Source organism: Phytophthora sojae (assembly GCF_000149755.1).
Source record: "Phytophthora sojae unplaced genomic scaffold PHYSOscaffold_1, whole genome shotgun sequence".
In the NCBI taxonomy this organism is placed as follows: Eukaryota; Oomycota; class Peronosporomycetes; order Peronosporales; family Peronosporaceae; genus Phytophthora; species Phytophthora sojae.
This window is the reverse complement of record NW_009258115.1, coordinates 1,248,144-1,273,880: the sequence shown is the minus strand read 5'-3', so window position 1 is coordinate 1,273,880 and position 25,737 is coordinate 1,248,144. Positions and strand designations below refer to the sequence as shown.

Genomic DNA, 25,737 nt, shown 5'->3' with positions numbered 1-25,737 from the left:
AGAGTTATCGAGATAATCGCGTTTGAAGTTGACCAATCAAATTTCGTACCTAAAAGACATCGAAAATTTGAAAGTTAAAATCACTCGTATTAAGCGAAAAATACTATACTTCTATTACTTTTAGCACGGACTTTCCAGAAATATACAATACGTAAATTTTGAAGAAATGTTGATCTCACAAGCCCCAAATAAAATCCGGGATTTGGGGGGTCCGAAAATGGAGATATTTTTTTCAGACCGACGTCACTCCGCGAGTTCTTAACATTTTTCATCTCTCAATAGCTCAAAAGAAGCACAGAACATGGCTCTTTCGAGCGGTATGCTTAAATCGCGATTCGTACTTTGGTTGATTAGTATATTTTTGTTTGAGGCTGTCTCAAATGCATGGAGCGTGCCGGCGAAAGATACTCCTGGGCCTCCTGCTGGCCACGAGAAGCGATGGCGCCGCCATTTCGTGGCCACCTACATGCATTACATGTATAATATCATGTGGCTACAGTTCCTTCCGTTTTAGGTTGAAACTTTAACCAAGCAAGTGCACGGAAGTGCCAGCAAAATCAAAAAAGCGCGTAGTCTTTCCCATATTATTGAGACGGCGGCAAACAAAAAATTACTTACGAACCTAAGTACGAATCGCGATTTAGTGGCTTTATCGTGAAGAGCGCTGTCGTGCGAATTTTGAGCCCTTGTTTGCATCGAAATGTTGAAAATTCGAGGAGTTGTCGGCACTTGAAAAAACTATCCCCATTTGGGAAGGGTCAAAATCCTACCACGTTTTGAACGATGGTGACTTCAATTCTTTCTCAAAATTTGCTTAGCATACATTATCAGAAAACTCTCGTTAAAAGCAATCGCATTCAAGTCTTTTCCGCTTTCTACGAGTAACTTTCACATTCAAAATTTCGATGTCCGGATAGGTACGAATTCTGATTGGTCAACTTTAAAGTCGATTATCTCGATAACTCTCAATGGCGAGTTAGTAACATTTTGTTCGCCGTAGTCTCATATAGGGTTAGCGGGAATTGACGCGGGCGGATACGCATATTTGAGACGAGCTTGGGAAGATGATACCCAAAGCCCATCGTCGAAATAACGTTGTCAATGCGTTCACATAACGCTTGTAGATTCTATAGACGTTAGTTTTCTTGATCCGCTCTATCTGCGCCGCGCTGGTGATGTGGCTGAAACCGAGTTTTACCCAGATATCGTACGTAGGGAAGCCTCCTCGGCAGAGGTCCGTTTTATATTGTATTGGGATCATTGCGAAGCCCTAACAAATATTACAATTATTTGACAAACAATAATAAATATTGCCGTAATTGATATTGTATTGGCGCATAAAACATACTGTTATATCGATTTAGGGGGGAAGAAGGTCAGCAGCTGCGGTTCAGTATCATAATTTGCATTGATATTCAAAATTTTATTATATAGTAGTGAAGCTTTCACTGTGAAGGCTACCTGAGGCTTAATCTACGCGTAGTTACATGTTGTATGCTCACAGTATTATGATAGCGGTCGGTGTCTTATCGGTCGCTCAAAGTGTTCGAGAATTGAAAAGTGATTCATTCACAGCAAAGCATGCGCCTTAAATGGGTGCCACTCATCTCTACCGATCTAGTAGTCCTCATTCGACCTCAGTCCACCTCAATCTGGGTGGGTTCAAGCTGGATGCCTCAACACTTCCCCGCCAGCGCTGAACGTATGCACATCCAGTGCTTCCCGCAGTTCTTGGAATCGGGTCGTCGGTAAAGCCTTGGCGAGGGTGTCAGCCAACATTAGATTGGTTGGGCAGTACGTCAGCTTCAGTTCACCGTTGTCGACTGCCTCTCTGATCGAGAAAAATTACAATCCACGGTCTTCTGTGCGTCTGAACTTTTCCCATTGGTGAGCCACTTGATGATTGATTTGTTGTCAATCACGGCGGGGATCGGGATCGTCTGGTTGAGCTTCATCAGTCGAGTGACCAAAAACATTGTCCACCTTGCTTCCTCTACACCATTGTCTGCAGCAATGTACTTGGAGGACTTGGACACGACACGCTGGCGCTTGGTTTGCCAGGCTACAGCGCAAGCCGAAAACTTGAACAACGGCGCCTGAGATGGAGCGACGATCTTCTTCATTGTTGGCCCAGTCGGCGTCGGTGTAGACGCGCACGTGTGGCTCAGCAGTTGACCTTCGGTACGTAAGTCCCATTGTCTTTGTGGCTTCAACGTAGCGGAGTATGTTCTTGACGACAGTCCAGTGTGCTTTGGATGGGTTGGAGACATGAGCGGCCACTTGGTTCACAGCGTACATTATGTCTGGTCGGGTTACCCGAGCCAGATACAACAGCGCGCCAACAGCTTGTCTGTAAGGCACGTCTCCGGCGGCCTCCTCATCTTTGTCGCTCTTGTACAGTATCGTTCCTCTATCCATCGGTGTCTTTCGAGGCCGGCACTCATCCATTCCAAAGCGCTTCGTGATCTCGGTAGCAAACTTTGTCTGGTTCAGGGTGGTAACACCATGTGCGTGGTCAAAATGCAGGGAAATGCCAAGGAACCATCGCGCTTCACCCAGGTCCTTGACTCCGTATTTCGTGTGTAGCGCGCTCATCAAATTTTGCATGACTGACTCATCTCGGTAGCCTACAAGGGTATCGTCCACATAAATTAGTACGATGAGTACATGGTCGGGGTGGATGTAGACACAGCGGTCCTCTCTCGTTGGAATCAATCCATATTCCACGAGGAAAGCATTGAGCTCAGCGTTCCATTCTCGTCCGGCTTGCTTTAAACCGTACAGAGCCTTCTTGAGCCGCCAGACTTTCGTGCGACTGCCCTCATCGAATCCCTTCGGCTGGCGTACATAGATTACCTCCTTCAGCCTCGCCTTCACGTACGCGGTAGGGACATCGCCTTGGCGTACGCGCAATCCAAATTGCGTAGCTAACGCTAAGAAGACGCGGATCGAGTTCAGTCGGGCCACGGGAGCGTGGGTTTCAAACTAGTCCTTCAGGAACTCTTGTGTAAAACCTTGTGCGCAAATCCGTGCTTTCAGGCGTTCTATAGAACCATTTTCATCTTCTTTCACGCGGAAGGCAATCATCGTGCCAATTATGTTCACTCCCGGTGGAGGATCAACCAGCTCAAATGTGTCATTGTCGCGTAGAGCTTGTATCTCGGCGAGCGAGGATAGCCCTTTCCCACTTTGGCCAATGTGGTGATGCTCGCGCTTCTCGGAGATTGAGTGGTGCCTGGATAATCTCATCCAGCGTTGCTCCTGCAGCGCTTAGTGCCCGCCCCGCAATACGAGCTGAACGTCGAAGCGGCAATGCATCATTGTGGTGGGAACGACGAGGTCGTCGTGGGTGAAGCAAGAGGCCTCCTCGTTTTCGTGCTCTTTTCATGTTGTCCGTACCATTGGTGGCGGCATCCGTGTTCTCGTCACCATTCAGGTCGTTGTAGTCGTCACCATCATTCTCAGACTCACTGTCACTGCCAGCACACATGGGGTCCTCGTCATCGTCACACGGTGTCGGCAGATTGCTTGGTGGCTCGAGAAAGACGACGCTGCGACTATGAACGACCTGGTGACCTCGTCCAGTGACGTACACAAAGTATCCTTTCCTCTGAGGATCACTTTCCATACACCAGTTCGACCTTTGGGTCGGAACTTGTAGGTAGTGGACCGCTTTTCATCGGGGATCAGCGCAACGCAGCGTTGCCCGAAAGCTCTCACGTTCTTCAGGTCCGGTCGCCGTCCCCAAAACACTTCAAATGGTGTTTTGGTAGGTTCACGCTTGTTGAGCACTCGATTCCGTGCAAAGACGATTTTTCGAATTGCATATTCCCACAAGTAATGGGGTAGCTGCGTCTGTAGTAGCGCTGCTCTGGCACTTTCAGTGATAGTCCGGTGCTCACGTTCAATCACACCATTTTGGTGGTGTACATCCGGCTCTGATTCCTCCATCGTGATTCCTTCATCATTACAGACCTTCACAAATCTGTGCCCCAGGAACTCTCCTCCATTGTCAGACCGGAATATCATGATGTTCTTTTTGTCCTTGAATCGACGATTCACCACATTCAGGTACGTTCGGAAGTGTTCGGCAGCCTCGCTCTTGTGCTTAAAAAAATACACTGATGTATGCCCCTTCCACTTCAAAGCCAGGTAGTAACGATTTCCATTGTAACTCTTCTTGAAGGGGCCTGCAAGATCCCCGTGACAGACCTCATCTTGTGACTCCTTTGGTCTTGAAGCCTCTTGAGGCGCGGCGGCACGATGGATCTTGCTAAGCGCGCAGATTTCGCAGGGTTTGTTCGGAATAGTCGAGCCCACGATTTTTAATCCCTTGACAGCGTTGGAGTTCGCCAGTTGCACAATCGCTCGGTAGTTCAGGTGATTTAGTCTTTGATGCAAATCGTCGATAGAATTGGGTTGGACTGCAACAGCAGCCAAGCAACGCGGAAGCTTCAGTGAGTAGACACCGCACGTTGCCACTCCTTGCATCACCGGAGGGCCGTACACGTTGCAACCGTGCTCATTAAACTCCACTTTCATTCCATTGTCGATCAATCGTTTCACCGAAATCAACGTTTGGCTGAAGCCAGGCACGTAGTCGACATCATTTAACACTATCCCGCGCAACTCGTCAATCATCATTTTCCCCAACTGGTTACCCGTAATCATGCGTCCATCCGCAAGCTCCACGGCGTGAGTTTCACAGTCATGCAGGTCAGATAAAATTGTCGGGTCCCCGGTGATGTGGTAAGTCGAGGCAGAATCAATGAGCGGGGCGCCACGCTGAGCTCCTGGGTCAAAATGATGAGGTGGTAGCTCATTGCATGGTTCCCGTTGTCTTCACTCAGAGGCGTCACTCGTTTCCTGCCTACCGAACTCAGGGTCATCATTGTCAGAGTGATGTGACTCTTCCTTAGCTGCTGCAGCGTGAGCCATCCCTTGCTGACGGGTTACGAAACGATCGTGGTAGCCGGTCGTATGGCCGAGCTCACCGCATCCACCACACCGGGCTTTGGAGTAGTCGCGAGGTTCTCGTCGAGTGCGCTTGACTTCTCGCTGTCTACTTTCCCTTTTCACGCTCGGGTCCATCGACTTCCGCTTCCCCGCGACCGGGCGAGTGACGTGGTTTCCATGTCCGGTCGTACGCGTCAGCACAACACCTTGGCTCTTTGCGAGCGCGCACAGTCGGGATACAGCATGCTCCATTTCGCGAAGTGGGTCCGCAGAGTCCTCGTTTATAATCAGTCGCAACGAGTCTGCATGTCTCGGCCATGCGTTGGAAATGAGGGCACTTAAAGCGAAATTGTTAGATTCCACTGTCTCCAGTCCGTCTCTAGTCGACGCAGCAGCCATCGATCGTAACCGAAGTGAAAACTGGTGGTAAGTCTCGGACCCCCGCTTCCGTTCATTCGCCACCATGATCAATATTTCCTGTTTCGACAGCTTCGATCCGATCTCGCGTTTGAATCGGCGCCCTAACTCCACGAACGAATAACTACGTAGCTCCACTATGTTGGTGACATACCACTGGCTTGCTGTGCCCTGGAGCTGCTGGAACAAAAGTGCATTCTTCACGTTGTCTGATAGTCGAACTCCATGTAGGTCCTCGTGGGTCCCAAGTAAGGCTTCGAACCGTTGAAGCCACGGCGCCGCGCCAGCGTCTACAGCACTGGGGCCAGAGGACCCGTCGAAAGGTTCAATCGAGAATGCCTTGATGACCCGGTCGTATCGCCTCTGCAGCTCGTCAGTGGGCTATCAGGTCGGTTCATAGTCGACGGCGCAGGCTGTGTGGTTGTGGGCGGACTTGGTGTCGGGTGTTGCTGGGATGGAAGCCCGCTTCCATAAGCATAAGGATCAGGTGCATAGCTCCGAATCAGGCCGGCAGCGTACGTAGGTGCAACGTGGTTGGTAGTTTCGCGCTGCATAGTTCGTGGTTGTTAATCGCAATTGTAGCTCAGCGAAGCCCCTGCGGCTGTTAACCTGTTGGAGAATTGTAAAGTGATTCATTCACAGCAAGGCATGCATGCGCCTTAAATTGGTGCCACTCGTCTCTACCAATCTAGTAGTCCTCATTCGACCTCAGTCCACCTCAATCTGGGTGGGTTCAAGCTGGATGCCTCAACACAAAGCTGTTTTCTACCGGCGAGCTTCAGCAATGGTAAAACGGACATATATATGCTTACCTTTATAATAGTCATTAGGGTATGGAATACTTGCTTGGGTGTGGTGCTAAGCAAATCCATGCCCTTAGCAGCTAGAATTTGGCATCATCAGTCAAAAATGCTATGAAAGCGGTCTTTTTTCATATGTATTGTCAATAATTGGGTCAATATGATATTGTATTGAAAACCGAGGCGCTCAATAATAAAGATTTTTATTGGAAAACCCAATTATTTACTGTATTGCAATATTGTTTTCCGACCTCTGCTCCTCGGGCCCATTTATCCAGACGATACTTCTCAGCTTTGTCCACATATTCCACAAACAGTTCGTAGTTCATGTGTGACGTCAGCGCAGGACCAGGAACCCCCTTCATCTTCAGCGCCTTCTTGACGTAGCCGTCGGACTTGCCAAACTCGAGCCACAGCGCCATTCTCACCTTCATAAGGATCTTGTCCGCGATTTTCGACATAATTGACGTCGTATTAATACCACCGCTTCTTTCATCGGTGCTGTTCAGCCCTCAAAACTTATACATCACTGACTTATACACTCAAAGCCGTGTACTAGAACATGCATTACTTCAACTTGGCTGATACAGTTTAAAGACATTGATGGCGAAGGCGGTGGAAGCGCTGTGACCGGACCCGCGCCGTGGTTCTTGGTGGTGCTGCCGTCAGTCGTCGCCGCTCGGTCATTGCGCGAAATCGCTACCTTCCCCAAGGCCAAGAATTATCGGGAGACGCGAATGCCGCACGTTCACGACAAGTAGAAACTTGAGCTGCATAGTGATGTTAGGGTGTTAACACATTGGTACGATTGTGTGCACGCTGCTTCGCTTTGTGATGATGCTGCCAGCGGTTATGGCGGCGAGAAGGTCGAATAGTTCGTGTTTGTGACCGAGAATCGGCTTCACGGGTTCCAGCGCGCGATGAGTTCCTATGTTCTTCTGTGGATAGGGAAGGTCGTACTGTTCTACTTCATGCAAAGGTGCATGTTGTGCAGCCGCAGCGAGCAGATTAAAACCTGTTGGTCGGAGTGCCCTCAGAGCTAGTGCTTTCGTCTGAATGACGAAAATGCTCCGCCAGATTGACTCCGTTTACAATGTCAGATTGAATGGGTCATAGGGAAAACTAATTGTTTTTGGCTTGGGAAGACTCAGGCGATTCAGGTGATGCGTATCGCCCACCGAGTGGGCAGTGCCGGAGTCGTGGCTAACTTTAACGACGACGAAACATACGAGAGAAGCCAAACTTGGCAGCGCCGCTAGGAAGATAGGTCAAGCGTGGATCCAACAGTGGAATTAGGGTCCGAAAAATAATTAAAAAACAGTTATTACGGTATTGTTCCACTAGCATAATTGATTATTGGGAGTAGGCGTATTGCAATGAGTATTATTGAGCTTTGTCAGCGCCAAATATTTGTCGTTTTTTTTACATACACATATCAAGATAAACGATAAGCTCAATACAATTATTACTATATTGTTCCACTACTAGGGCTCCGCGAAGGCTGGGATAATAGGATTTGGTTTGAATCCCTTTTATTTTTTTATTAATTAATTTTCTTACTAGCTACTGTCATCTCCTGCGCCTGCTTCGCAGCCGCAAAATCTGTCTGGATTTTTTTTATCTTAAACTGTAGATGCCAGATATCAACCGGCAATGCTTTACAAAATTAAAAATGCGAACCTTGGCTAAAATCTGTTTGCAGCTTGTAGAAAATTTCTAGTAGAAAATGCAAATGCTTGTCGCTAGTGCTGTTACAATCCGCCTCACGTTTTTTCAATTCGTCCATCCGTACCCTGCTTAATAATTGTAATGATTCATACCAGTGTCGTCGGTAGCACACCGGTTCGATCTGCCCACGCATATAAACGGGCCCAGTGCGGCACCGGAGCCGTACCAGTTTTAAGAAAATGTACAGGTTAAATGTCAAGAGGAGTCATCGTTTGACTTGATGTACCACGGATATAATCCTATTTGGTGTGCGATAGCAGCACTAACTTTGCTTCCTATCCCAGAAAAATATTTGATTATTGGTGGGATGGTATGATTACGACAGAAAGAAACCTACAATACATTTTTTATTTTATTGTCCCACGGAACCATCAGTACAAGGAGGCAGCTCTTGCTCTTCGGGGGAGAAAAGCGCCCGAGCTAAAAAGGCTGAATTGGAATGTTCATTGATGCTAATCCCTTGGTTTCGTTCTCACTTCGCTTCTTTGATTTCCTTCTGCCGCCACGAATATCCTCGTTTCCTTTTACGTAGCGGGGCATGGGGGCGAGCCCGATAGTGTACAGCGTGCACTTCGGACAGCCCCTCTCCAGCAATCCTTTTGGTGGACCTATGGTATGTACTGCGAAGTATTAGTTTGATGCGTGCGTTGCCGTGTTAACTGAAGTCACTATTTAGACTTAAACAAAAACATTAGGCGCGAGGGTTACTTACTACGCTCTCTGTGCTAGTTTTGTGGTGGCTCTTGATAAGTTCCGGCATGTCGCGCGATGATCACAAATCAAAATTTCTATAAAAAAAATCGAACTGCGAATTTGGACAATCGTAATCTTAACCATTTCATAAATTTCAAATTGGAAATTCTTTTCGTCGAGCGAAGCGAAGCGGGCAGCCCCACATGCTTGACTTACCCTGTACTACGAGCCCCGTCTGCGGGTCTCCGCTGGGCTCCCAGTATAAACGAGTAGTAGGGCATTGAAGAGACTAACAACGTAACTATTCGACATTTTCTGTTTTCGAAAGGATAGCGTTTGACTTGCGTTTGCGCATATCTCAATTCAAAACGCAAATAGGAGAAAGAGTGAATTTGCATTGAGACTCAGCTAACCGTAAAATGCTACGGCTTTTCTCTTTTGGCGGCAAACATCAAGTGTATCCAGATACTCAAGCGGTCTAGTGCAGCTGAACGTATTTCATGTGCTCCAGGTGATCCTTGTAGCCGTTCACGATGTACTTAAAATCATCGCTTCCGTAGCCAACCTTCGCCATCGCTCTTTCAATCGTTCCCGGCGAAGCCCCGAACTCCCTCCAGGCCGAGTACACGTCTTACGTAGTCCTCTGGTGCATGACAAGATCCTCGTAAATCTCCGCGCTCTTGATCCATTTTCTTTTTTGGGCTTTCAGCGCCTTGGCAGCACTCGAGGTAAACCAATCCAGCCCTCTCTCTTCGCTCTTGCCCTTATCGACCGCTGCTACGGGCGTGCGTAGGAATCGCTTGCCCACCACGAGGGCCTCATTTGGAGAATGAATCGCACTAGCCGGGTCAGACACCGTGGCGGTGGCGGAGGATTGAGCGATGCAGCAGGCGTAGAGGGTAGCCACGATGGAAACAAGCGCGGCAGATCGCAGGTTCATGCTTGTACTCGGGCTTCGATCCGTTCAAGAGGTAGAGATCGCGCTTACGTTGGTGCCGGCGTCGTAGGAGCTGCTGTCTTGAGGGTTCTAGAGGAAATTGAGGAGTGAGCGGAGGTGGGCCCACGTTCATTCGTTCTACAACCACGCCCAGTGGGCCCGATCGGGAACTGGACGTGAATGGAGTGGTGGTTATGAGCCGGTACGTACGTCAACATGAGTAACTAGTACCGTAAATCATGGCGAAGATGCAACGTCGTAAAAAAGAAGCTTTCAAGTCAAAATGTAAAAAGTCAATTGACTCGTAAAAAGCTGTAAAAAGTTCATACAATACTGAAGCCAAGATAAAATACCAGTATTTGTAGTAATTTGGCGGTAATGTTGCATCTTCGCCGTGCGTTGCATGTTCGCCGTTATTTACGGTACTTATTACTAAGTACCGCACAGCTGCTTAAGCAGAAGAACCGAAGATGTATGAGATGGCACCGTAGGTACAGTTGTACACGTCTTTGGTTTTTCGTCGAGTGTCCAGTTTTTTTTATTCTTCGCATGCCATTGGCGATTTACCAAGGCTGGGAAAAGGGGTTGAGTTGGCGTAGCTTCGTACATTTGTTGCAAGCACATGCCCTCACCTGTTTCGCAATAGGAGTGCTATTGACGCCCGAGAGGAACACCCGCATCAGGGCTGGCACATCGGGTTTAATCATTAGGTTTAATATAGGTTTTATAGTAAAACCTGTTAGCCACCAAAACAGCCAACAGGTTTTTCCCAGAGTCAGTTGACTTGGAATTAGAAAAACTAGCTTGACCAATCTGTTCTATTGTGCTTTATCAACAAGTACACGACGTCCTAGCTTCTAACTTCGACGCGTGTTAGGAGGGTACCAGAAAACTAGGTGGTTAACAGTTGCTAGGAAGGCAAGTTGAAGTTACCTTCTCGTAGCCAATCACAACTGCCGAATACAGTATGTCGACCAATCAGGTTCCAGTATCCTGGGTATGAGGCTCGTACGTGCCACAGAATTAGACATCATAGTGTTCGATTGAAGGAACTTCAGCTTGCTTATCGCGACTTAAAAAGATATTATCGTCGACTTTCCTGCGTCTGATACCAGCTCCATCACTCGTGACACCACACGAAGCAAAAATATGAGCGTCGAGCTGACTGCTTTCCAAGTGTACTGCAATAAGATGAAGACGAATCAAGATCGACGTTATATGGAGCTCGAAGAGAAGGTGAAAAGCGTATACGACTTTTGGGTGACAACGGGTTCGCGGTGGCCGACACTCAGAGAGCTGGCTTTGAATGTGTTCAGCTTAGTCGCTTCGAGTGCTGCATCCAAGCGCACGTTTTCGACTAGAAACTTCATTCACAACAAACTTAGAAATGCGCTGAGTGCACCGAAAATCGAAAAGCTTCTTTACATCAAGGCCAACCACAACTACAAGCGCGAAAACGGCGATAGTTACGAGAATGACCAAGAACTCAGTAGTGAAGAGTAGTATTTGCATTAAAACTAGGTTCTATTGGTTTAAACCAAGGTAAAACCAAAAACCTAATTCCATTTCAAAAAATCGACAGGTTTTACCAGCCCTGACCCGCATACATGTACGTAGTACAGTGCTTAACAGAGAGAGAAGGCCACATGTACTTGACCTGGTGGCGTATATTTAGGCACTTATTTCGGAGCCTGCTGGAAGCTAGCACTTTGTCGTCTAAGTGGGTTACCCTAAACTATTCCTAGTTGATCGGTTTCCCTTCCTGGGGTCGTGGTGAGGCGGCGGTTTGAGGGGATGCAGTTGCAGTGGTTAATCGGGAGTTCCATTGGGGGGGTTACTTAGGGGGTTCCAGGGGATGTAGTGATGGAGGTAGTAGGGGGTCGGAAATAGACTTACATGGCTTTTGTATGGGAATCGCTCCGGGCGAGGCTCGAACCCTCAGTGGAACGCTTGATCTTCGTGGGCCTTACCCACAGGGACACTAGGACCCTTAGTACAGTAGTGCTTACAGAAATTAGTCTGATCTTCAATTTTGCGTAAAAGTGCAATTTTCGTACTTTGAAGGCAAGACAATTTTTATCCAATAAATACCACAGACCCCTATAACAGACATTTCTCATTGAGTAGAATCTGTTGAAAATGAAGTATGTTTGTCAAATAGCGTGTAACAGATACCCTAGACCTCCCATCCCACCAGACTGATTACTGTAGGTACTGTTGTTGGTTTCAAATCCACAAAACTTTTTGGATTTTTTTCCCTCAACGCCCGAACGTGGTCGCTGAGAGAACACATACTGTATGTGTTTTATGTATGCGGCATACAGGTGCCAGGTGTTTTTTTTAAGATGCAGCACATGCTGTGCTGTTCGTTTGGGTGTATCGAAAACGGAAAATGTACAGCCCATGTTTTCGGATTGGAGGGGGTGAAATGGCTCGCAAATCTATCGTGATGCAGAGACCAAATCGGCATCAGTGGCGTTTGAGAAGCATGAACAACCCGCAAACGTAGCCCCGAAGCAAGACTTAGGTCTACAGTTCCCTGCCTAGCGCTGGGTCGGCCTTCTAAAGGTTTAAAGGACAGGTAGAGCCGCATTTAGCAGCTCGATTACCCAGTTCTCAGGGATTTGCAATAGATTTGGGTGCCATGACACCCGTCCTGAAAACCGAAACATGGATGTCCACATGTTTTACATGTTTGGAGATCTTACTTGGTTTTAGTATGCATTTATCCCTAACCCTATTCCGAAACATGGGCTGTAGGGCCAGCCTATCGAAAATGCTAGGGGATGTCCCACGACCGATTTGCACCGGATCGGACCTAATGTGACCTTTTGCCACCGAATGTGTCCCGCTTCAGTGTCCCGGTTCCCCTTCAACACCGTGACGCTGCTGTAGCACGCTTTGGGGGGCTCAAAGCTTCTTGGCAACCTTCGTAGGGCGCGCTCGATCTACACGGAGCATGGTATGTAGTTTAGAAATCCTACTTTAGTGTGGAGTCACCCTTACATAGTGCATCTTCAATACAGTGAATAAGTGCGTTAAGGGCTCTGTTGCGGGGGCCTCCGGTTTCAATTTGAACAGGGGTAAAAATCAGATTTTCATATATTTTTGCGAGTGATGAGCGGGCGCCTTAATATAGGTATTGCGAGGGAAATCGTACCAATTTCCCTTAATTAGGGAGGCCTGTTTATGGGGGCAACTTTAGTCGGACACACAGCTTCTGAAAGGGACCTGCGGCACGCCCTTGAAATAACGCGGGCCGCAGTCCGCTCTTGTTACAGCAATTAGCATCAGTAGCAGTACTGATGCAGTATCAGCTTTTTACACCACAGGTGTTCCGAGACACGTCGAAAACGACGTATTGCAGCGTACAGTAATGCTCGACACCACAGCAACCTCTTTTTTGTCGCATCAAGGCGATCATCGAATTGATGATCAAGATAATAACTCAGATGTGCCCACAGCTTCCGTGAGTGTGGAATTGTTAGCTGTATTACGATAGAGCTGTAATCGTCGACAAAAGCTCTTGACTTTTCGATTAAGGCCTGAACTACGAATTACACCCTTTAATATTGAACATAACCTGATGCACATACACTGTACCAATCCATACGGTTGCTATATTTGGGCACATTGTGAATAGCTCTGAGCACCAGGTCGAATGTGAATCTCGACTGCTAGCCCAACAACAATTCCAGATAGTCAGGGTATCGTCAGAGGCAGCAGCGCTCCAGAACATTGATGGCTTGAGATCATTGACGACCTACCACAGACATGCACAGTCTGTGCGATCATCATCGACCAGCACGGGATGCGCTCCAGGGTGTATTACTACAACATGCAACGCCGAGGCTCACCAGCGTGTACTTACTGGCTGAAGGTGCTACGGTGCGAACCGAGAGGAGTAAAGTAGTCTATACTGTAGCGAGTACGTGACAGTGAGTGTGTCCAGCAGGCCCATGCTGAAGGAGTACACGAGCGCAGCTGGCTCACACTACGAGGCGAGCAGCGAAGGACGGGGGTTACAGACGGAAAGATCGCCAACAGCGAGTGCGAGGCGCGATCTTGCGCGGAGGGGCACCGAAGCAACGCACGAGCGGCTCACAGCAGCCGAGCGAACCGATGGCTGAGGGCGTCCGAGGCTAGCGACGGGCTGTTCGCGGGCGAGGGCTCACTTGGTAATCTGCCAGACAGCGAACACTAGCAACAGCCACAGACAGTCACAGACAGCAACAGCAGAACAGTAGAGCAGCAGCAACTGCCGGCAGTACAGGACGAGCTACGAATAGACAGGACAAGTCAGACGGATTGACCGGAGGCTTGCTGGTGACGTGGAGTGCACCTGTAAAGTCGTGTAGTGTAGCAGCAGAGGTCGAGGTTGCAGTGCCGACTTGAAGTGGCCGCGATTGACGAACAAGTGAATAAATAGGGACTCTTTGCGGGGTTCTGGCTGCTGAGTGTGTCATTGTCTTTCTGCATCCACGGACCTTGCCCGCAGCAGCACTGTAGCGAGCTTGCGGACCCACCGACGAGCAGGTGTCCCGAGACTCGCTACAATACTGGTGGAGAACACCGGTTAAGTGTCGCCTCCCAACGTCGTTATGCCATTACTCGTCAGATGAAGGACGAGATCATCCGCCTATATGTAATTGACCAGAACTACACCCCAGCCAACATTCTTAGCGTTCCTTCAGACCTTAAGATCGTTGCGCACACATCTTGAGCGTACCTATTCGTGAAATATGTAACTTCAGATCTCATACACCAGTGTTTTAGTAGCAGCATACAAAATTTAGTGCTAATTACTCTTAACCAGTACGTTTGCATCAGTGCGAGCTCCTCAAAGGCAAACTATTCACGCGCTAGACTCAGTACAAATCTATAAAAGCCCACTTGAAATAATGGAGCGCTATCAGGGACACTGTGGTGCACAGTTTTTCAACAGCAGTAGCGAGCGGACGCTGCATTGGCTTGCTGAGTTTGTGTGGTCTTGCTGAGCCTACATGGGCCGCTGGGCTTGCTACTGCTGTTTGTCCAACTACTGCTGCTACTACTGTAACTGGTTAGAGTCTAAGCCCATGCCGCCCACCGCTCTGGTGCATTCCACGGACGACACGTTCCACCCCACCAACGTCGCGTGGCGCGACCTCTACGCTATCCGAAGCATCCAATATGTGCGTTAGGCAACGAGGGCGACCGATCATAGTAAGCTTGTAGGGTCGACTTCGCGCAGCTCCTCATACCGGCGCTAGCTGATGTTCAACAGTCAGCGCTTGGAGATCCGCTCCTCAGGAACATGCTCGCGGCGCAGTGCGCATGAACCTACATAACTGCGAACGCGTGCAGTCGCTGCAGCTGTGTCGGCGGGGATTTACAGCTACCGCAAAGGGTGTTGAAAGCTGGGCACTATCAGTCTATACGGAAAAGACTGAAAAGTGGCCAACAAGCAATAGTGAGGGAGGATTAAAACCACGTAGAAAAGGGATTACTTCCGAGTGTATAATTCATTCGGATTACCAGCACGTAGAGTTTAAAACAGAGATTACCTGCGCGTAGGGCTCATCCGGGGGCTTGGCACCACTGCAACGACGCCTTCAGTAGCCCTAACGGCTAAGCCAAAACAGAACCGATGGGGTGGTGAGAACAGGTTTGAGCCTCTCCAATGGCTCCCTGACCTTAACACTTTCGCCAATAGCGTTTAGAGACCTGCAGCTTTAAGCCTTGAAGATAATATAAGATAATATCGGCTAGCCGAGTGGCTCTGCGACCCACGCAGCGGCATTATAGAGGTGAGGGACGACCAAAGCGGGAGTAGAGTATATGCATGTGCATCTCAGGTCGTACCTGTTGTGTGTAACCATTCACCACATCGGCAGTCACAATTGAGCAGTACATTACCAAGCCGAAGCTGACGGAAGCTGCACCGTTGGTGACAGGCATCATGCATAATACATTACGCTACATCAGCTCTCGCTTCACACTGCCCAAAACAGCGTCCAAAGTGCATGTTGTACCAATTGGTAGTCCTTCACGAAGCCAGCCAACAAGCTTGCACTGCCAACAATCATCGATGTGTTTTTTTAGACATGCCACCTGATAATCTACGCGGAGCTAATCCGTTCCAGCAAACTACGTGGGGTTAATCCGTTTAGTACGCGAAACTAATCCGCAACCAGCAATAGTTTCGTGTTATCCAAACCGTGAATTACCACTGTACCACTACTGGCATGGATTCCTGTAGTGATCTACGGCCCACAAAGCGACGTACGTGGCAGGCCGCAAGGGACATTTCAGCGTACAAGCGTTATTATAATATAATGGCCACATATGTGGTCTTGGTATGCTTCCGATCAGTGCTATCAACTATTATGGTGGTCCAGCCCAAAGCTTGGTATTTTGAATCAAAACACCGGGATCAAACTTTGATCCAAATCTCTGGTGTGTTGAGCCACCCAAATCTCTGGCGATGAAATCCTTTTTTGGGGTGGTGAGGTCTACATGCCTGGTGCCAAAAATCCCCACTCAATATCGGTGAGTAAATCCGGTGCCATGTTTGACTGTGTATGTGTGTTTGTTTCTTCTTCTTCTAACATTCCTGTTCTCTGTAGGTGTGATTGGGGCATAGCCCCCCTTATAATGATCGAATTTTACCATGTTTAAGAATACACGAACACATGTTGTACGGCGCTCAAACGCGACCCTTCAAATGTTACCTTGCTCGAAGGTATAACAAGTTATTAAACTGAGGTCAACTTTTTATCAAACCGAAGATCGCCCCGTTTGTGTCAGCAAACAAACAATTGCGTTAATCGTTGAAGTTTAAGGTAAGAGTTGACGACCGACATTTATGCACATGGACCAAGGAACCCTTTTCAAGGGGTGGCTGAACTCCGGTTAAATGTGGTAACGGAGGCAAATGACATTGGAGCCCGCCGTAAAAAAAACATATGAGAGATGAGGCAGCTCCGTAAAAAGTCTCCGCTAACGTACGAAACAATATACTGAAGAGTCGTTTGGATAAGTTATTCATAGATAACCTAATTCAAGGTATCGGTCAGTACACTGATAGATCCTTGGCAAAACTGGCATGGAGCAGTGAAGTCTAAATCCAAAGACTATACTATGCTACCGCTAACTATTACGAACCACTCATGCGAAAGCAAGAAGGCAGCACTAGAATTAGTTGGCATATTAGTTGCTGCAATCGTTGACTGAAGAAATCTATAAATCGCTTGCTACACACAGTTCTGCAGCAGCGGGGGCAACCGATTACGAAGATGGCATGATACAGAAATCGGTGACTAGGCCAGACGTGACATATAGTGGAGACAATAGCCAGGATGTATGCTCTGTAGCTGTGAAGAAAGCGTGGATAATTCTCTTTTTGCCCTGACATTTGGTATATTATTCTGACAACCTTGATAAATAGACGAAGTATTGTCATTTGCGCAGGAAGTAAGACGTCGTTGCTCTCAACAATGGCATGCTATTTCCTGAGCAAGTTAAAGTAGCAATGTGCAATTCTGACACCAACTTTTGGTCTTGCGTGTTCACACAAACGCCAAATGTATAGCTAACACTAGCGTTTGTTAAATGTTTGTTACTGTATAGTGAATCTGGCGAACATGTATGTGGAGTGAGACGTGTAGTCGTTCATCTTGAAGCTCTTTTAAATCACTTACAGTGAGTTCGTGTTATTGTGAAAAGCACTTACGTGTTGGGGGGCACACTGCTGGTCTCGCTGTTTCAATGAGCTTTAAATTAATGTAATGTAAGAGCAAATGTGCATACCGGTGGTTGTTGAATGTAATGTGACTGAATTTTTCGCCATAAGTTACAACTTTACTGATATATTGGCTTGCTGAATGCTCGAGCACGATTTAGCCTGGTACTGTGGGGGATATTTAACGATGTCCACCCGGAAATTTGTTGCAATCGATTCAGCGGCCAACGGTGGCAACGCCAAAGCCATTTATAATGATTCGGAAAGTGTTTATTTACTACTGTAGCATGGAAACCAGGAATAAGCAAAATACTATACATTGATTTACGGTTGAAAGAGGTCGAAAGCTACGACGGCACTACCAGATGCGGCACGAGATCCCTTGCTGTTACGTCAAGCCTCTTTCCTGTCTTCATTTATGGCGGCGACGGATGACTCGGACATGCAAGTTCTAGTTGATCAGCATGTGTGCAACGTCGGGAACACGCGCGCTGTTCACCAGTGCTCGCTGCGCTTGCTCGTGGCATCGCCCTCCCGTGCTGCCTATACCGTTTTCCATGTTAAACTCCAAGCCCGGTCATTTTAATAAAATCTGATGCAAATCCGCCACTTCGTGCATATATTTTTGAAACCAATTTGGTAAAAGTATGAGTGTGTATAGGATACTTGGGGGCGGTGCGGAGAAGCTAAAATCAACATTTTCCGAAGCAATGCCCCTCTAGCAACCGGGGCGAAAATTCGCCGTGAGGATGCTGCTATACTAGTGTATGCAATATCACTGCGGACAAGATATGACCTGCTACTGTAGTACATAGCTCTTCTGGTGCCGAGGGAGTAGTGGCAAGTCAGCTTTTGATGTTATGTTTGACTACAATGTGGACTTATGCACTGGTGCTTAAATCAAAAGTATACTTCGAAATATTAATAATAGAGTCGAATACATAATATGCACACCTGCTGGTAAACAGCATCTGCGCTGGAGTCCATCCCTTACACACAGCTGTTCTGGGTGTTAGTCGACAGCTCAACGCATCGTCGAGTTTTCAAGATTCTTAGGATACCATTTATGTTTCCTCCTGCATTACATGTAGTTACATACTGTCAGTGCACGCTCCTCTCCGAAGCAGTGGGAAAGATCTTGAGCAATTATACTGTACTGTAGAGATCTCCCTCTCGATGTGTCAGATATGTATTGTGTGGCACAATTCCTCTATCAAAAGGGGGTAACACAGACGGACTTTCAATGTCTGAAAGCGCACTCCCTGGTTGTGCTGTACAGTAATACCTGTACTGCCGGCCTTTACGCGTTTAGTTGATTTGTAAGTGTCATATGGTTTAGAGAAGCACGGTTCTTCAGACTCTGAAGTTCAGAGACAAGGAGATTTCACATTCTGGGCGAGCACTGTATACAGTAAACGCCAGCTAACTTAGCGTCATACATACTGTATGCATATGTAACGTACACGTACAGCATGGTTCCCACAAATCCACTCGCCTCGATCCGACTCAACGCACGCAGATTTTCGCTCGGCTTCCGCTTGCTTTTCCGTCATGTTGAATGAGCTGGTAGCAGTGGTCCAAAATGTGATCCAATATATAATTGGTTTTATGCCTATTTTTTATTATCGGAGATCACCGGTACCGACGCAATACAGTATGGTACCACGCTAACACTTCATATGAAAACGGCTGCACGCAACAACAAAAATTGTAACGGGGTTACACGAGAGTTACCCGAAGGGTTATGAAGTGGGTACACACTGTCTAACCTAAATCAGTAGGATAATCAGTACATGGCTTCAGAGCCACTGATTATGACTAGGATTCACTATGCTAGATAGTGAACCGGATACATTTACACAGTAGGCGGCTTTGCCGCAATAAAGGGAAATACATTCAGTTTGAGATTCACACAGTTAAGAGTTAAGGGTTGACTCTTGGAGTCCGTAAGTTGTACGGACTCGTACGTTCTGGTATTAGAACGGGCGATCTTAAGCTGAGACTCTGCGAGTCTGTTAAGCTTCCTCCGACGCAAAGCTACGGCAGCCCCACTGCACTTGGTGCACTTGGTAGCACTTGTAGTCAATCCGACACCTGAGTCTGTATAGACTGACCCTCTGTGGAGAATGGAGCAGCTCGCTCACTTGCCCCCGAACCAGCAGGATGCGCTTAATAAGCTTATGTCCTTGCTGGGCCCGGAGGGCGTGACGCAACTTGCGCAGCAAGGCCCCGACGCGGTGAACGCGCGTCTCGAGCTATGAGAATGCTCTGCTAGAGCACCTCCAGCAGAGGATGGCGACTGCCGCGGCGCCCGAAGCGCCCCTTTCGTCGTCCGACGCGGGAACAAGACCCAAGCCGCTCATGTTGAGCGTGAAGACCTTCGAAGGCAAGGAGGGTGAAAGCTTGATGCTTTGGACCCGTGAGGTTGAGATGGCTATGAGCTCAGCTCTACTCTGGACGGAGTCGCAGCGCGTGGCACTAGCTATCTCGAAGCTCGGTGGACGAGCGAGAGAGTGGGCACTAACGTCCGGGACGTCGGTCGAGGTGGCCTTCCCGACGTGGGACCAGCTGAAACAGCAATTGTCCCGAGTGTTTGCTCCGCCTAACGAGGCGTATCGCGTGCGCTCACGCTTCCTGGCGACGAGGCAGAGCAAGAAGGAGTGGATGGACTATGTCCAAGAGTTGAAAACTCTCATTGCTGGCATGTCTGCGGACCCCCTGCCGGAAGCAGTCACCGTTACGGTGTTCATGGAGGGCCTCCGCACTGGCGTTGCCAGGACGGAGGTGTTCCGAATCCACCCGAGCTCTTTTGAAGAGGCTGTGAGCGTCGCATTGAATGCGGAACACAACTTTAAGTCGTCGAGACTTGGGTGGAATGCGTCTTACGCTAGCGCGTCGAGTGGTCCGGAACCCATGGACCTCAGCTATGCTGAAGACGAAGTAGCCGAGCTTCGTGCTGTTGAGCAGCGTCGCGGTATCCGCAGATGCTTCATCTGTGGTAACACCCGTCACCTTCGTGCTGGGTGTCCGCTGCGCCATCAGCGCCAGGCTTCGTCAAGCCGCTCTTCGAGTTCGAGCCAGGGCTCTGGTTTGTCTCGGGGAAACGAGAAGTCCCAGTAGGCGCGGGGCGGCCTACTGAGGAAGAACTAAGTTCTATTGAGCCTCGGCGAGGTGGTGGTCGACAGGACTTAGCCCCGAAGAGAGCCATACTCTCTAACACGGAACGTGTATGTAAGCCGGGCTTGCTAGTTGTCCAAGCTTGGGTGAAGGGCTTCACGAAGCCATGGACGATTTTGATCGATTCGGGAGCGTCGGGTAACTACGCCCGGCGTTCTACGATGGACGGAAGTCAGCTTTATGCTGAGGCGCTGGTAGCGCGCGGGAGTGACACCGTCACTGTTCGTCTCGCGACTGGCACTCGTGTCACGGTGCCCAAGGTCCCCGTGGACCTGGGCGTGAAGTTTTTGGATTTTGATAGCGTGGAACGCTGTCTGGTCTTAGACCTCGATTCGAGATATGATCTCGTCCTTGGTATGGCGTGGCTGGAACGCCACGAGCCTTGGATCGATTGGAGGTCGAAGACCCTTGGTGCTACGCACTTCTCTCCTGGCGGAGCATTGGCGAGCCATGAACCCACCTCTGCTAGGAAGCAGAAGCGCTTCTGGCGCGAGCACTGGGCCGAGTCGGTCAATGTGCTGGACATCGGGGTTTCCGAGTTGGTGGACACTGAGTGTGGCGAGAACGAGCGTTCCGAGCGTGGCTCGCGGACGGCAGGTGGAGCGGCACGAATTCCGCTGAGCGGGTGTGCGTCTGAGGACGACGCCCTGCTGTATTCAAGAGAAGACACGGTTGGTATGGAGCCGAGGAGCCATGGGCGCGGCCCGGCTGTTGAAGGATGTGGAGCGGCACTAATTCCGCTGAGCGGGAGTGCGTCTGAGGGTAACGCCCTGCTGCGTGCCGGTGAAGGCGCGGTTGACAGGAAGTCGAGTGAAGATGGGCGTTGCCCGGATCAAGGATGTGGAGCGGCACTAATTCCGCTGAGCGGGCGTGCGTCTGAGGGCAACGCCCTGCTGCGTGCCAGCGATGGCGCGGTCGGCACGATGCCGAAGAACAAGGGGCTTTGCCCGGATGAAGATCGTGGGGTGGCACGTAATCCACTGAGTGGAGGCTGCGGGTCGTGCGGCTCTTCGCTGAGTGTCGGTAAAGACACTGGAGCTCCCCTGGAGCTGAACGAGGTGGTGACACCTGGCGTCTTGACGCACGCGAAATCACGGAGGCCTCCAGGGCGGACAGTGTCCATAAAGAGGAGGCAGCGCCGCAAAGTGCTGGCTGCGAGACGCAAGGCGTCTGCGATCTCACGAGTCGAGAAGGGCGTGTCGAGCGGTGAGGCTCCACGCGAGAGCGAGCAGCTCTATACACTCGTGAATGGAGTGGCGGGCGACGTCAACGGAGGTATCAACCTCGACGACTTACCCTCACTGTCCGCTCTCCTGGAGCTGGACGAAATGTCCTTGGCCGAGTTCGGCGAAGCCTTGAAGGCTTGAGACTTGGCTGAGGTAGTGTTCATACGACCCGAAGAAGAGTTGAACTCGTCCTCGCTTCTGGATGAAGCTGTCCTGGAAGACCCCAAGATGGCGCTGAATGCGCGCAGCGGATCGGCGATCCTGAAGGACCCGTCAGATCCCTTGTATCAAGTGGTAAAGGATTACCAGGACGTGGTCTCGAAGGAGCCGCCCTCGGGGCTACCTCAGGATCGAGGTGCTCGATACGAAATCGATCTCGTTCCGGGAACGAAGTACTGCGTGACGAGGCAGTGGCCCTTGCCGAAGGAGCAGTGTGACGTCATTGACGCGTTCTTCCGTGCGAAGCACGAGGCGGGCATGGTGGGTGAGAGTAAATCTCCACACTCTACGGCGACATTCTGTGTCAGAAAGCCGAATGGCAAGTGGCGTATCGTGTATGCTTTCAACAAGCTGAATGCCGCTACCATTCCGGCGCAGACGCCGATTCCTCGGAAGGATGTTCTTCAGAACAACATGACAGGATGCACGATGTACAGTGCGCTCGACTTGGTCGATGGATATTACCAATTGCTCATGAGGACGAGCGACATCCCTCTCACTGCGGTGAATACTCCGAGTGGCATGCTCTGGGAGTGGTTGGTGATGCCCCAAGGGCTTTCGAACGCGCCAGCGACGTTTAATCGGCTTGTGACGCAGCTCTTCAGGCCCGATCGGGCGTACGCGCAAACGTACTTCGATGACATCTGTGTCCACAGTCGTGCGGAGCACGGAAAGACTGATATGGAGAGCCATGTGGAGCACCTGCGTGCAGTGCTCGAATGCATGCGTCAAAACATGTTGTACGCCAACATTGACAAATGCATCTTCGGAGCGGAAGATATCCCCTTCTTAGGGTGCTTCATCGGGAAGCGTGGCCTGAGGGCCGACCCGGTCAAGGTCAAAGCCATTGTTGACTGGCCAGTGCCCAAGAACCAGAAGGATCTTCGCAAGTGGCTTGGCTTAGCCAATTACTTGCACAAGTACAGCGAGAACTACGCTGAGATGGCTCGGCCACTCTCCAATCTCCTGAAGAAGGATGCGGAGTGGTGTTGGGACACCGAGCATCAAGATGCGTTTGTGGCAATTAAGGACAGTCTCCTTCATGCGCCTATTCTGGCTCTGGCAGACCCCGCTAGTCCGTTTAGTGTCGTCTGTGACGCCTCGGACTTTGCCATCGGCTGTGCCCTGCTGCAAGCAGACGCCGAGGGGCGCGAGCGCGTGGTGGCGTTCGAATCTCGCCAGCTGAAGGCTGCGGAGAAGAACTATCCTGTCCACGACAAGGAGCTACTTGCAATGAAGTATGCACTCGTCAAGTTCAGGGTTCACCTGTTGGGCTCTCAGCCGTTCGTGATTTACACGGATCATGCGTCGTTACGCACGGCGACTCAGTCGCCTCATCTCTCGCAAAGGATGGTCCGCTGGCTGTTCGTCTTCGCGGAGTACAACTTCGAGGTGAAGTACAAGCCTGGCAGGCAGAATGTCCTTGCGGACGCGCTATCGCGCAGGCCGGATTATGAGCTGGCTCATGTAACGACCGTGCCTTCGTCATTACCGGATCTGATCCGAACGGCTTATGCCAAGGACGACACTTGTGTCGCGTTGCTGAAAGCTCTGGGGAGCAAGGAGTTTCAAGACTCGGACATAGAATTGTCAGCGCGGCTACACCGTTATTCCCTCGATGGAGGCCTGTTCTTCTACAACACCGGTCCCGAGGATACGCCCCGCGTGGTCATCCCTCATGATGAGGATCGGAAGTATCGCATCCTCTATGAGGCACACGACACGCCGCTGGCCGGCCATCTTGGCCGTGAGAAGACCTACAGCTCGGTGAGCACCCACTACTGGTGGCCGAAGATGTATAAGTGGACGAGCACTTATGTGCGCACGTGCGAGACGTGTCAGCGAGTGAAGTCGTCACCTCATGCTGCAGCGCCGTTGGCGAGTTTGCCTGTCCCTTCGGGCTGCTGGCAATCCATGAGTATGGACTTTGTGTTTGGTCTGCCCGGCGGACGCGACGGGCAACACAGGAGTCGTGGTCTTCATGGACCGACTGAGCAAGATGGCTCACATTGCGGCTGTGCCGGATACCATCGATGGTAAAGGTACAGCAACGCTGTTCTTAGACCGAGTGTTTCGACAACACGGACTCCCGGGGTCGATTGTCTCGGACCGAGACCCCCGCTTCACGGGCCACTTCTGGAGCGCGGTCTTTGCGGTGCTTGGCACCAAGCTGGACATGTCCACGGCAGACCATCCGCAGACCGATGGTCAGACAGAGCGCGTGAATCGCGTCGTCGAAGACGTGCTCCGCAGCATTTGCGCTGAGACGCCGAAGCGCTGGAGCGCCATGCTGCCACTCATTGAGCTTGCGTTGAACAACGCCGTGAAGGCTCGACAGGCTACACGCCGTTCTACGTGAACAGCTTGTCTCATCCCCGCGTCCCGCTGATGGTGGCCTCGGGCTTGGTGGGGGAGGAGAAGCCGATTTAGCTGATCGGCTAGCCGATGTCAGTCCGGCTACTATTCGTAAACAGGTTGACGCTTTCTTGTCGACGCGTCTGAGTGTCTTACGACATGTGCCTGACGCAATGGCTGAGAGCCAAGACAAGCAAAAGGAACATGCAGATGCCAGGAGCAGAGGCAATGTTGAAAGTTATGAGGTCGGGGACCTGGTGCTGCTTAATGCTAAGAACCTACCTACACATGCAGTGTCTGCCGTCTTCAAGACGAAGTTGCGCCCGCGCTTCATCGGACCTTTCAATGTTGTGGCCAACGAGGGCCTTGCGTACACGCTCAATCTTCCGAAGAAGATGCGGACGCACCCCATCTTCTACGTGGGCTTGCTCAAGCCGTACCAGGACTCGATGCAGGTGCAGATGGAGGCACCAAGGGTGACGAGGTCACAGGCCCGGAGGTCGCGGTCGTCGAGGACGCAGTCACAGGCGTCGAGGACGCGACCATCCACGCGGGCACCGCAGGCACAGCGAGAGCCGCAGGCGCAGGAGGTGCAGCAGTCGGAGCCTGCATGCGGGCCAGGAGGTCGAGCTGACCCTGAAGCACAGTCTGCTGACGCTGTAGCTCCCCGAGCTCCCGGTCACGTTGCTCATCGCGATCGCGATAGTATCGCACCCAGTCCTCCAGGCCCCCAAGGCGGCCCCAGACCGCTCGAGGCACCTCGATCCATCGCGTCCGCTCGGCGAGCTCGTCGAATTCGGTGGCAGTCCGACCCAGACGCGCATCAACGCTATGGATATGATCCAGAAGGCGACCCGCCTGCTGCCGCACCTCCAAAAGCTCACTTTGAGCCTCAAAATGCCCCACAGCGGCCTCCACCGGCCCTGCTCGATGAGCATGGGAATCTACATTACCATGTGGAGCGCCTCCTGGCGATGCGGTGGTGCCGGGGTCAAAACCAGTATCTTGTGAAATGGCGAGGGTACCCTCACTCCGAGAACACATGGGAGTTTGAGGTGCCCCTCCGCCAAGACTGCCCAGACGTCGTGGACGCTTTTGATCAGCTTGATCACCAGCGCCCCGAGGGGTCGAGGCCGGCACGACGGCCGTCCAGCGCTTCCCGGCAATAAGCTGGGGAGCTGCTGGGTCAGCCACATTGCTCCGAGGCTGACCCTGAGCCACAGCGCTCACTCCCTCGCGGGAAGGAGCGGCTGGAGTGCTCGAAGGAGGGAAGCGCGCAGCGCGAAACTGGATCTGCGGCTGGGCGAGTACCGAAAGGCTGCTCTTGGCTCGGACCTTCGTGAAATCGAAGCGGAGCTTGCGTTCAATGCGAACATCTACTTCACTGAAGCTGGCTCGGAGAGCGTCCATGGAGCCGAGCTTTCGTCTGTGCTCGGCCCAAAACTCGAACTGAGCTTCGTACTCAATTGAGGCTTCCCCCGGGCTAAGTACCACCGGATACGTCCA

General features: G+C 50.5%; 3 protein-coding genes across 3 annotated transcripts; 1 reads left to right on the top strand and 2 right to left on the bottom strand.

Annotated features, from left to right (window-relative positions):
• Positions 1-6,439: 6,439 nt before the first annotated feature.
• On the bottom strand, positions 6,440-6,682 carry PHYSODRAFT_390023 (hypothetical protein; the record flags this gene model as incomplete). Its single annotated transcript, XM_009515819.1, has 1 exon — positions 6,440-6,682. A coding segment is annotated over one exon (243 nt), but the record flags the coding sequence as incomplete, so codon positions are not given.
• Positions 6,683-9,225: 2,543 nt separating this feature from the next.
• Positions 9,226-9,534, bottom strand: Avh1b-63 (Avr1b-1 avirulence-like protein; the record flags this gene model as incomplete). Its single annotated transcript, XM_009515818.1, has 1 exon — positions 9,226-9,534. The coding sequence occupies one exon, from the start codon at positions 9,532-9,534 to the stop codon at positions 9,226-9,228; it is 309 nt and encodes a 102-aa protein (XP_009514113.1).
• A 1,239-nt stretch (positions 9,535-10,773) lies between these two features.
• PHYSODRAFT_421526 (hypothetical protein) lies at positions 10,774-10,968 on the top strand (the record flags this gene model as incomplete). The annotated part of the gene is made up of 1 exon (XM_009515817.1): positions 10,774-10,968. A coding segment is annotated over one exon (195 nt), but the record flags the coding sequence as incomplete, so codon positions are not given.
• Positions 10,969-25,737: the final 14,769 nt, after the last annotated feature.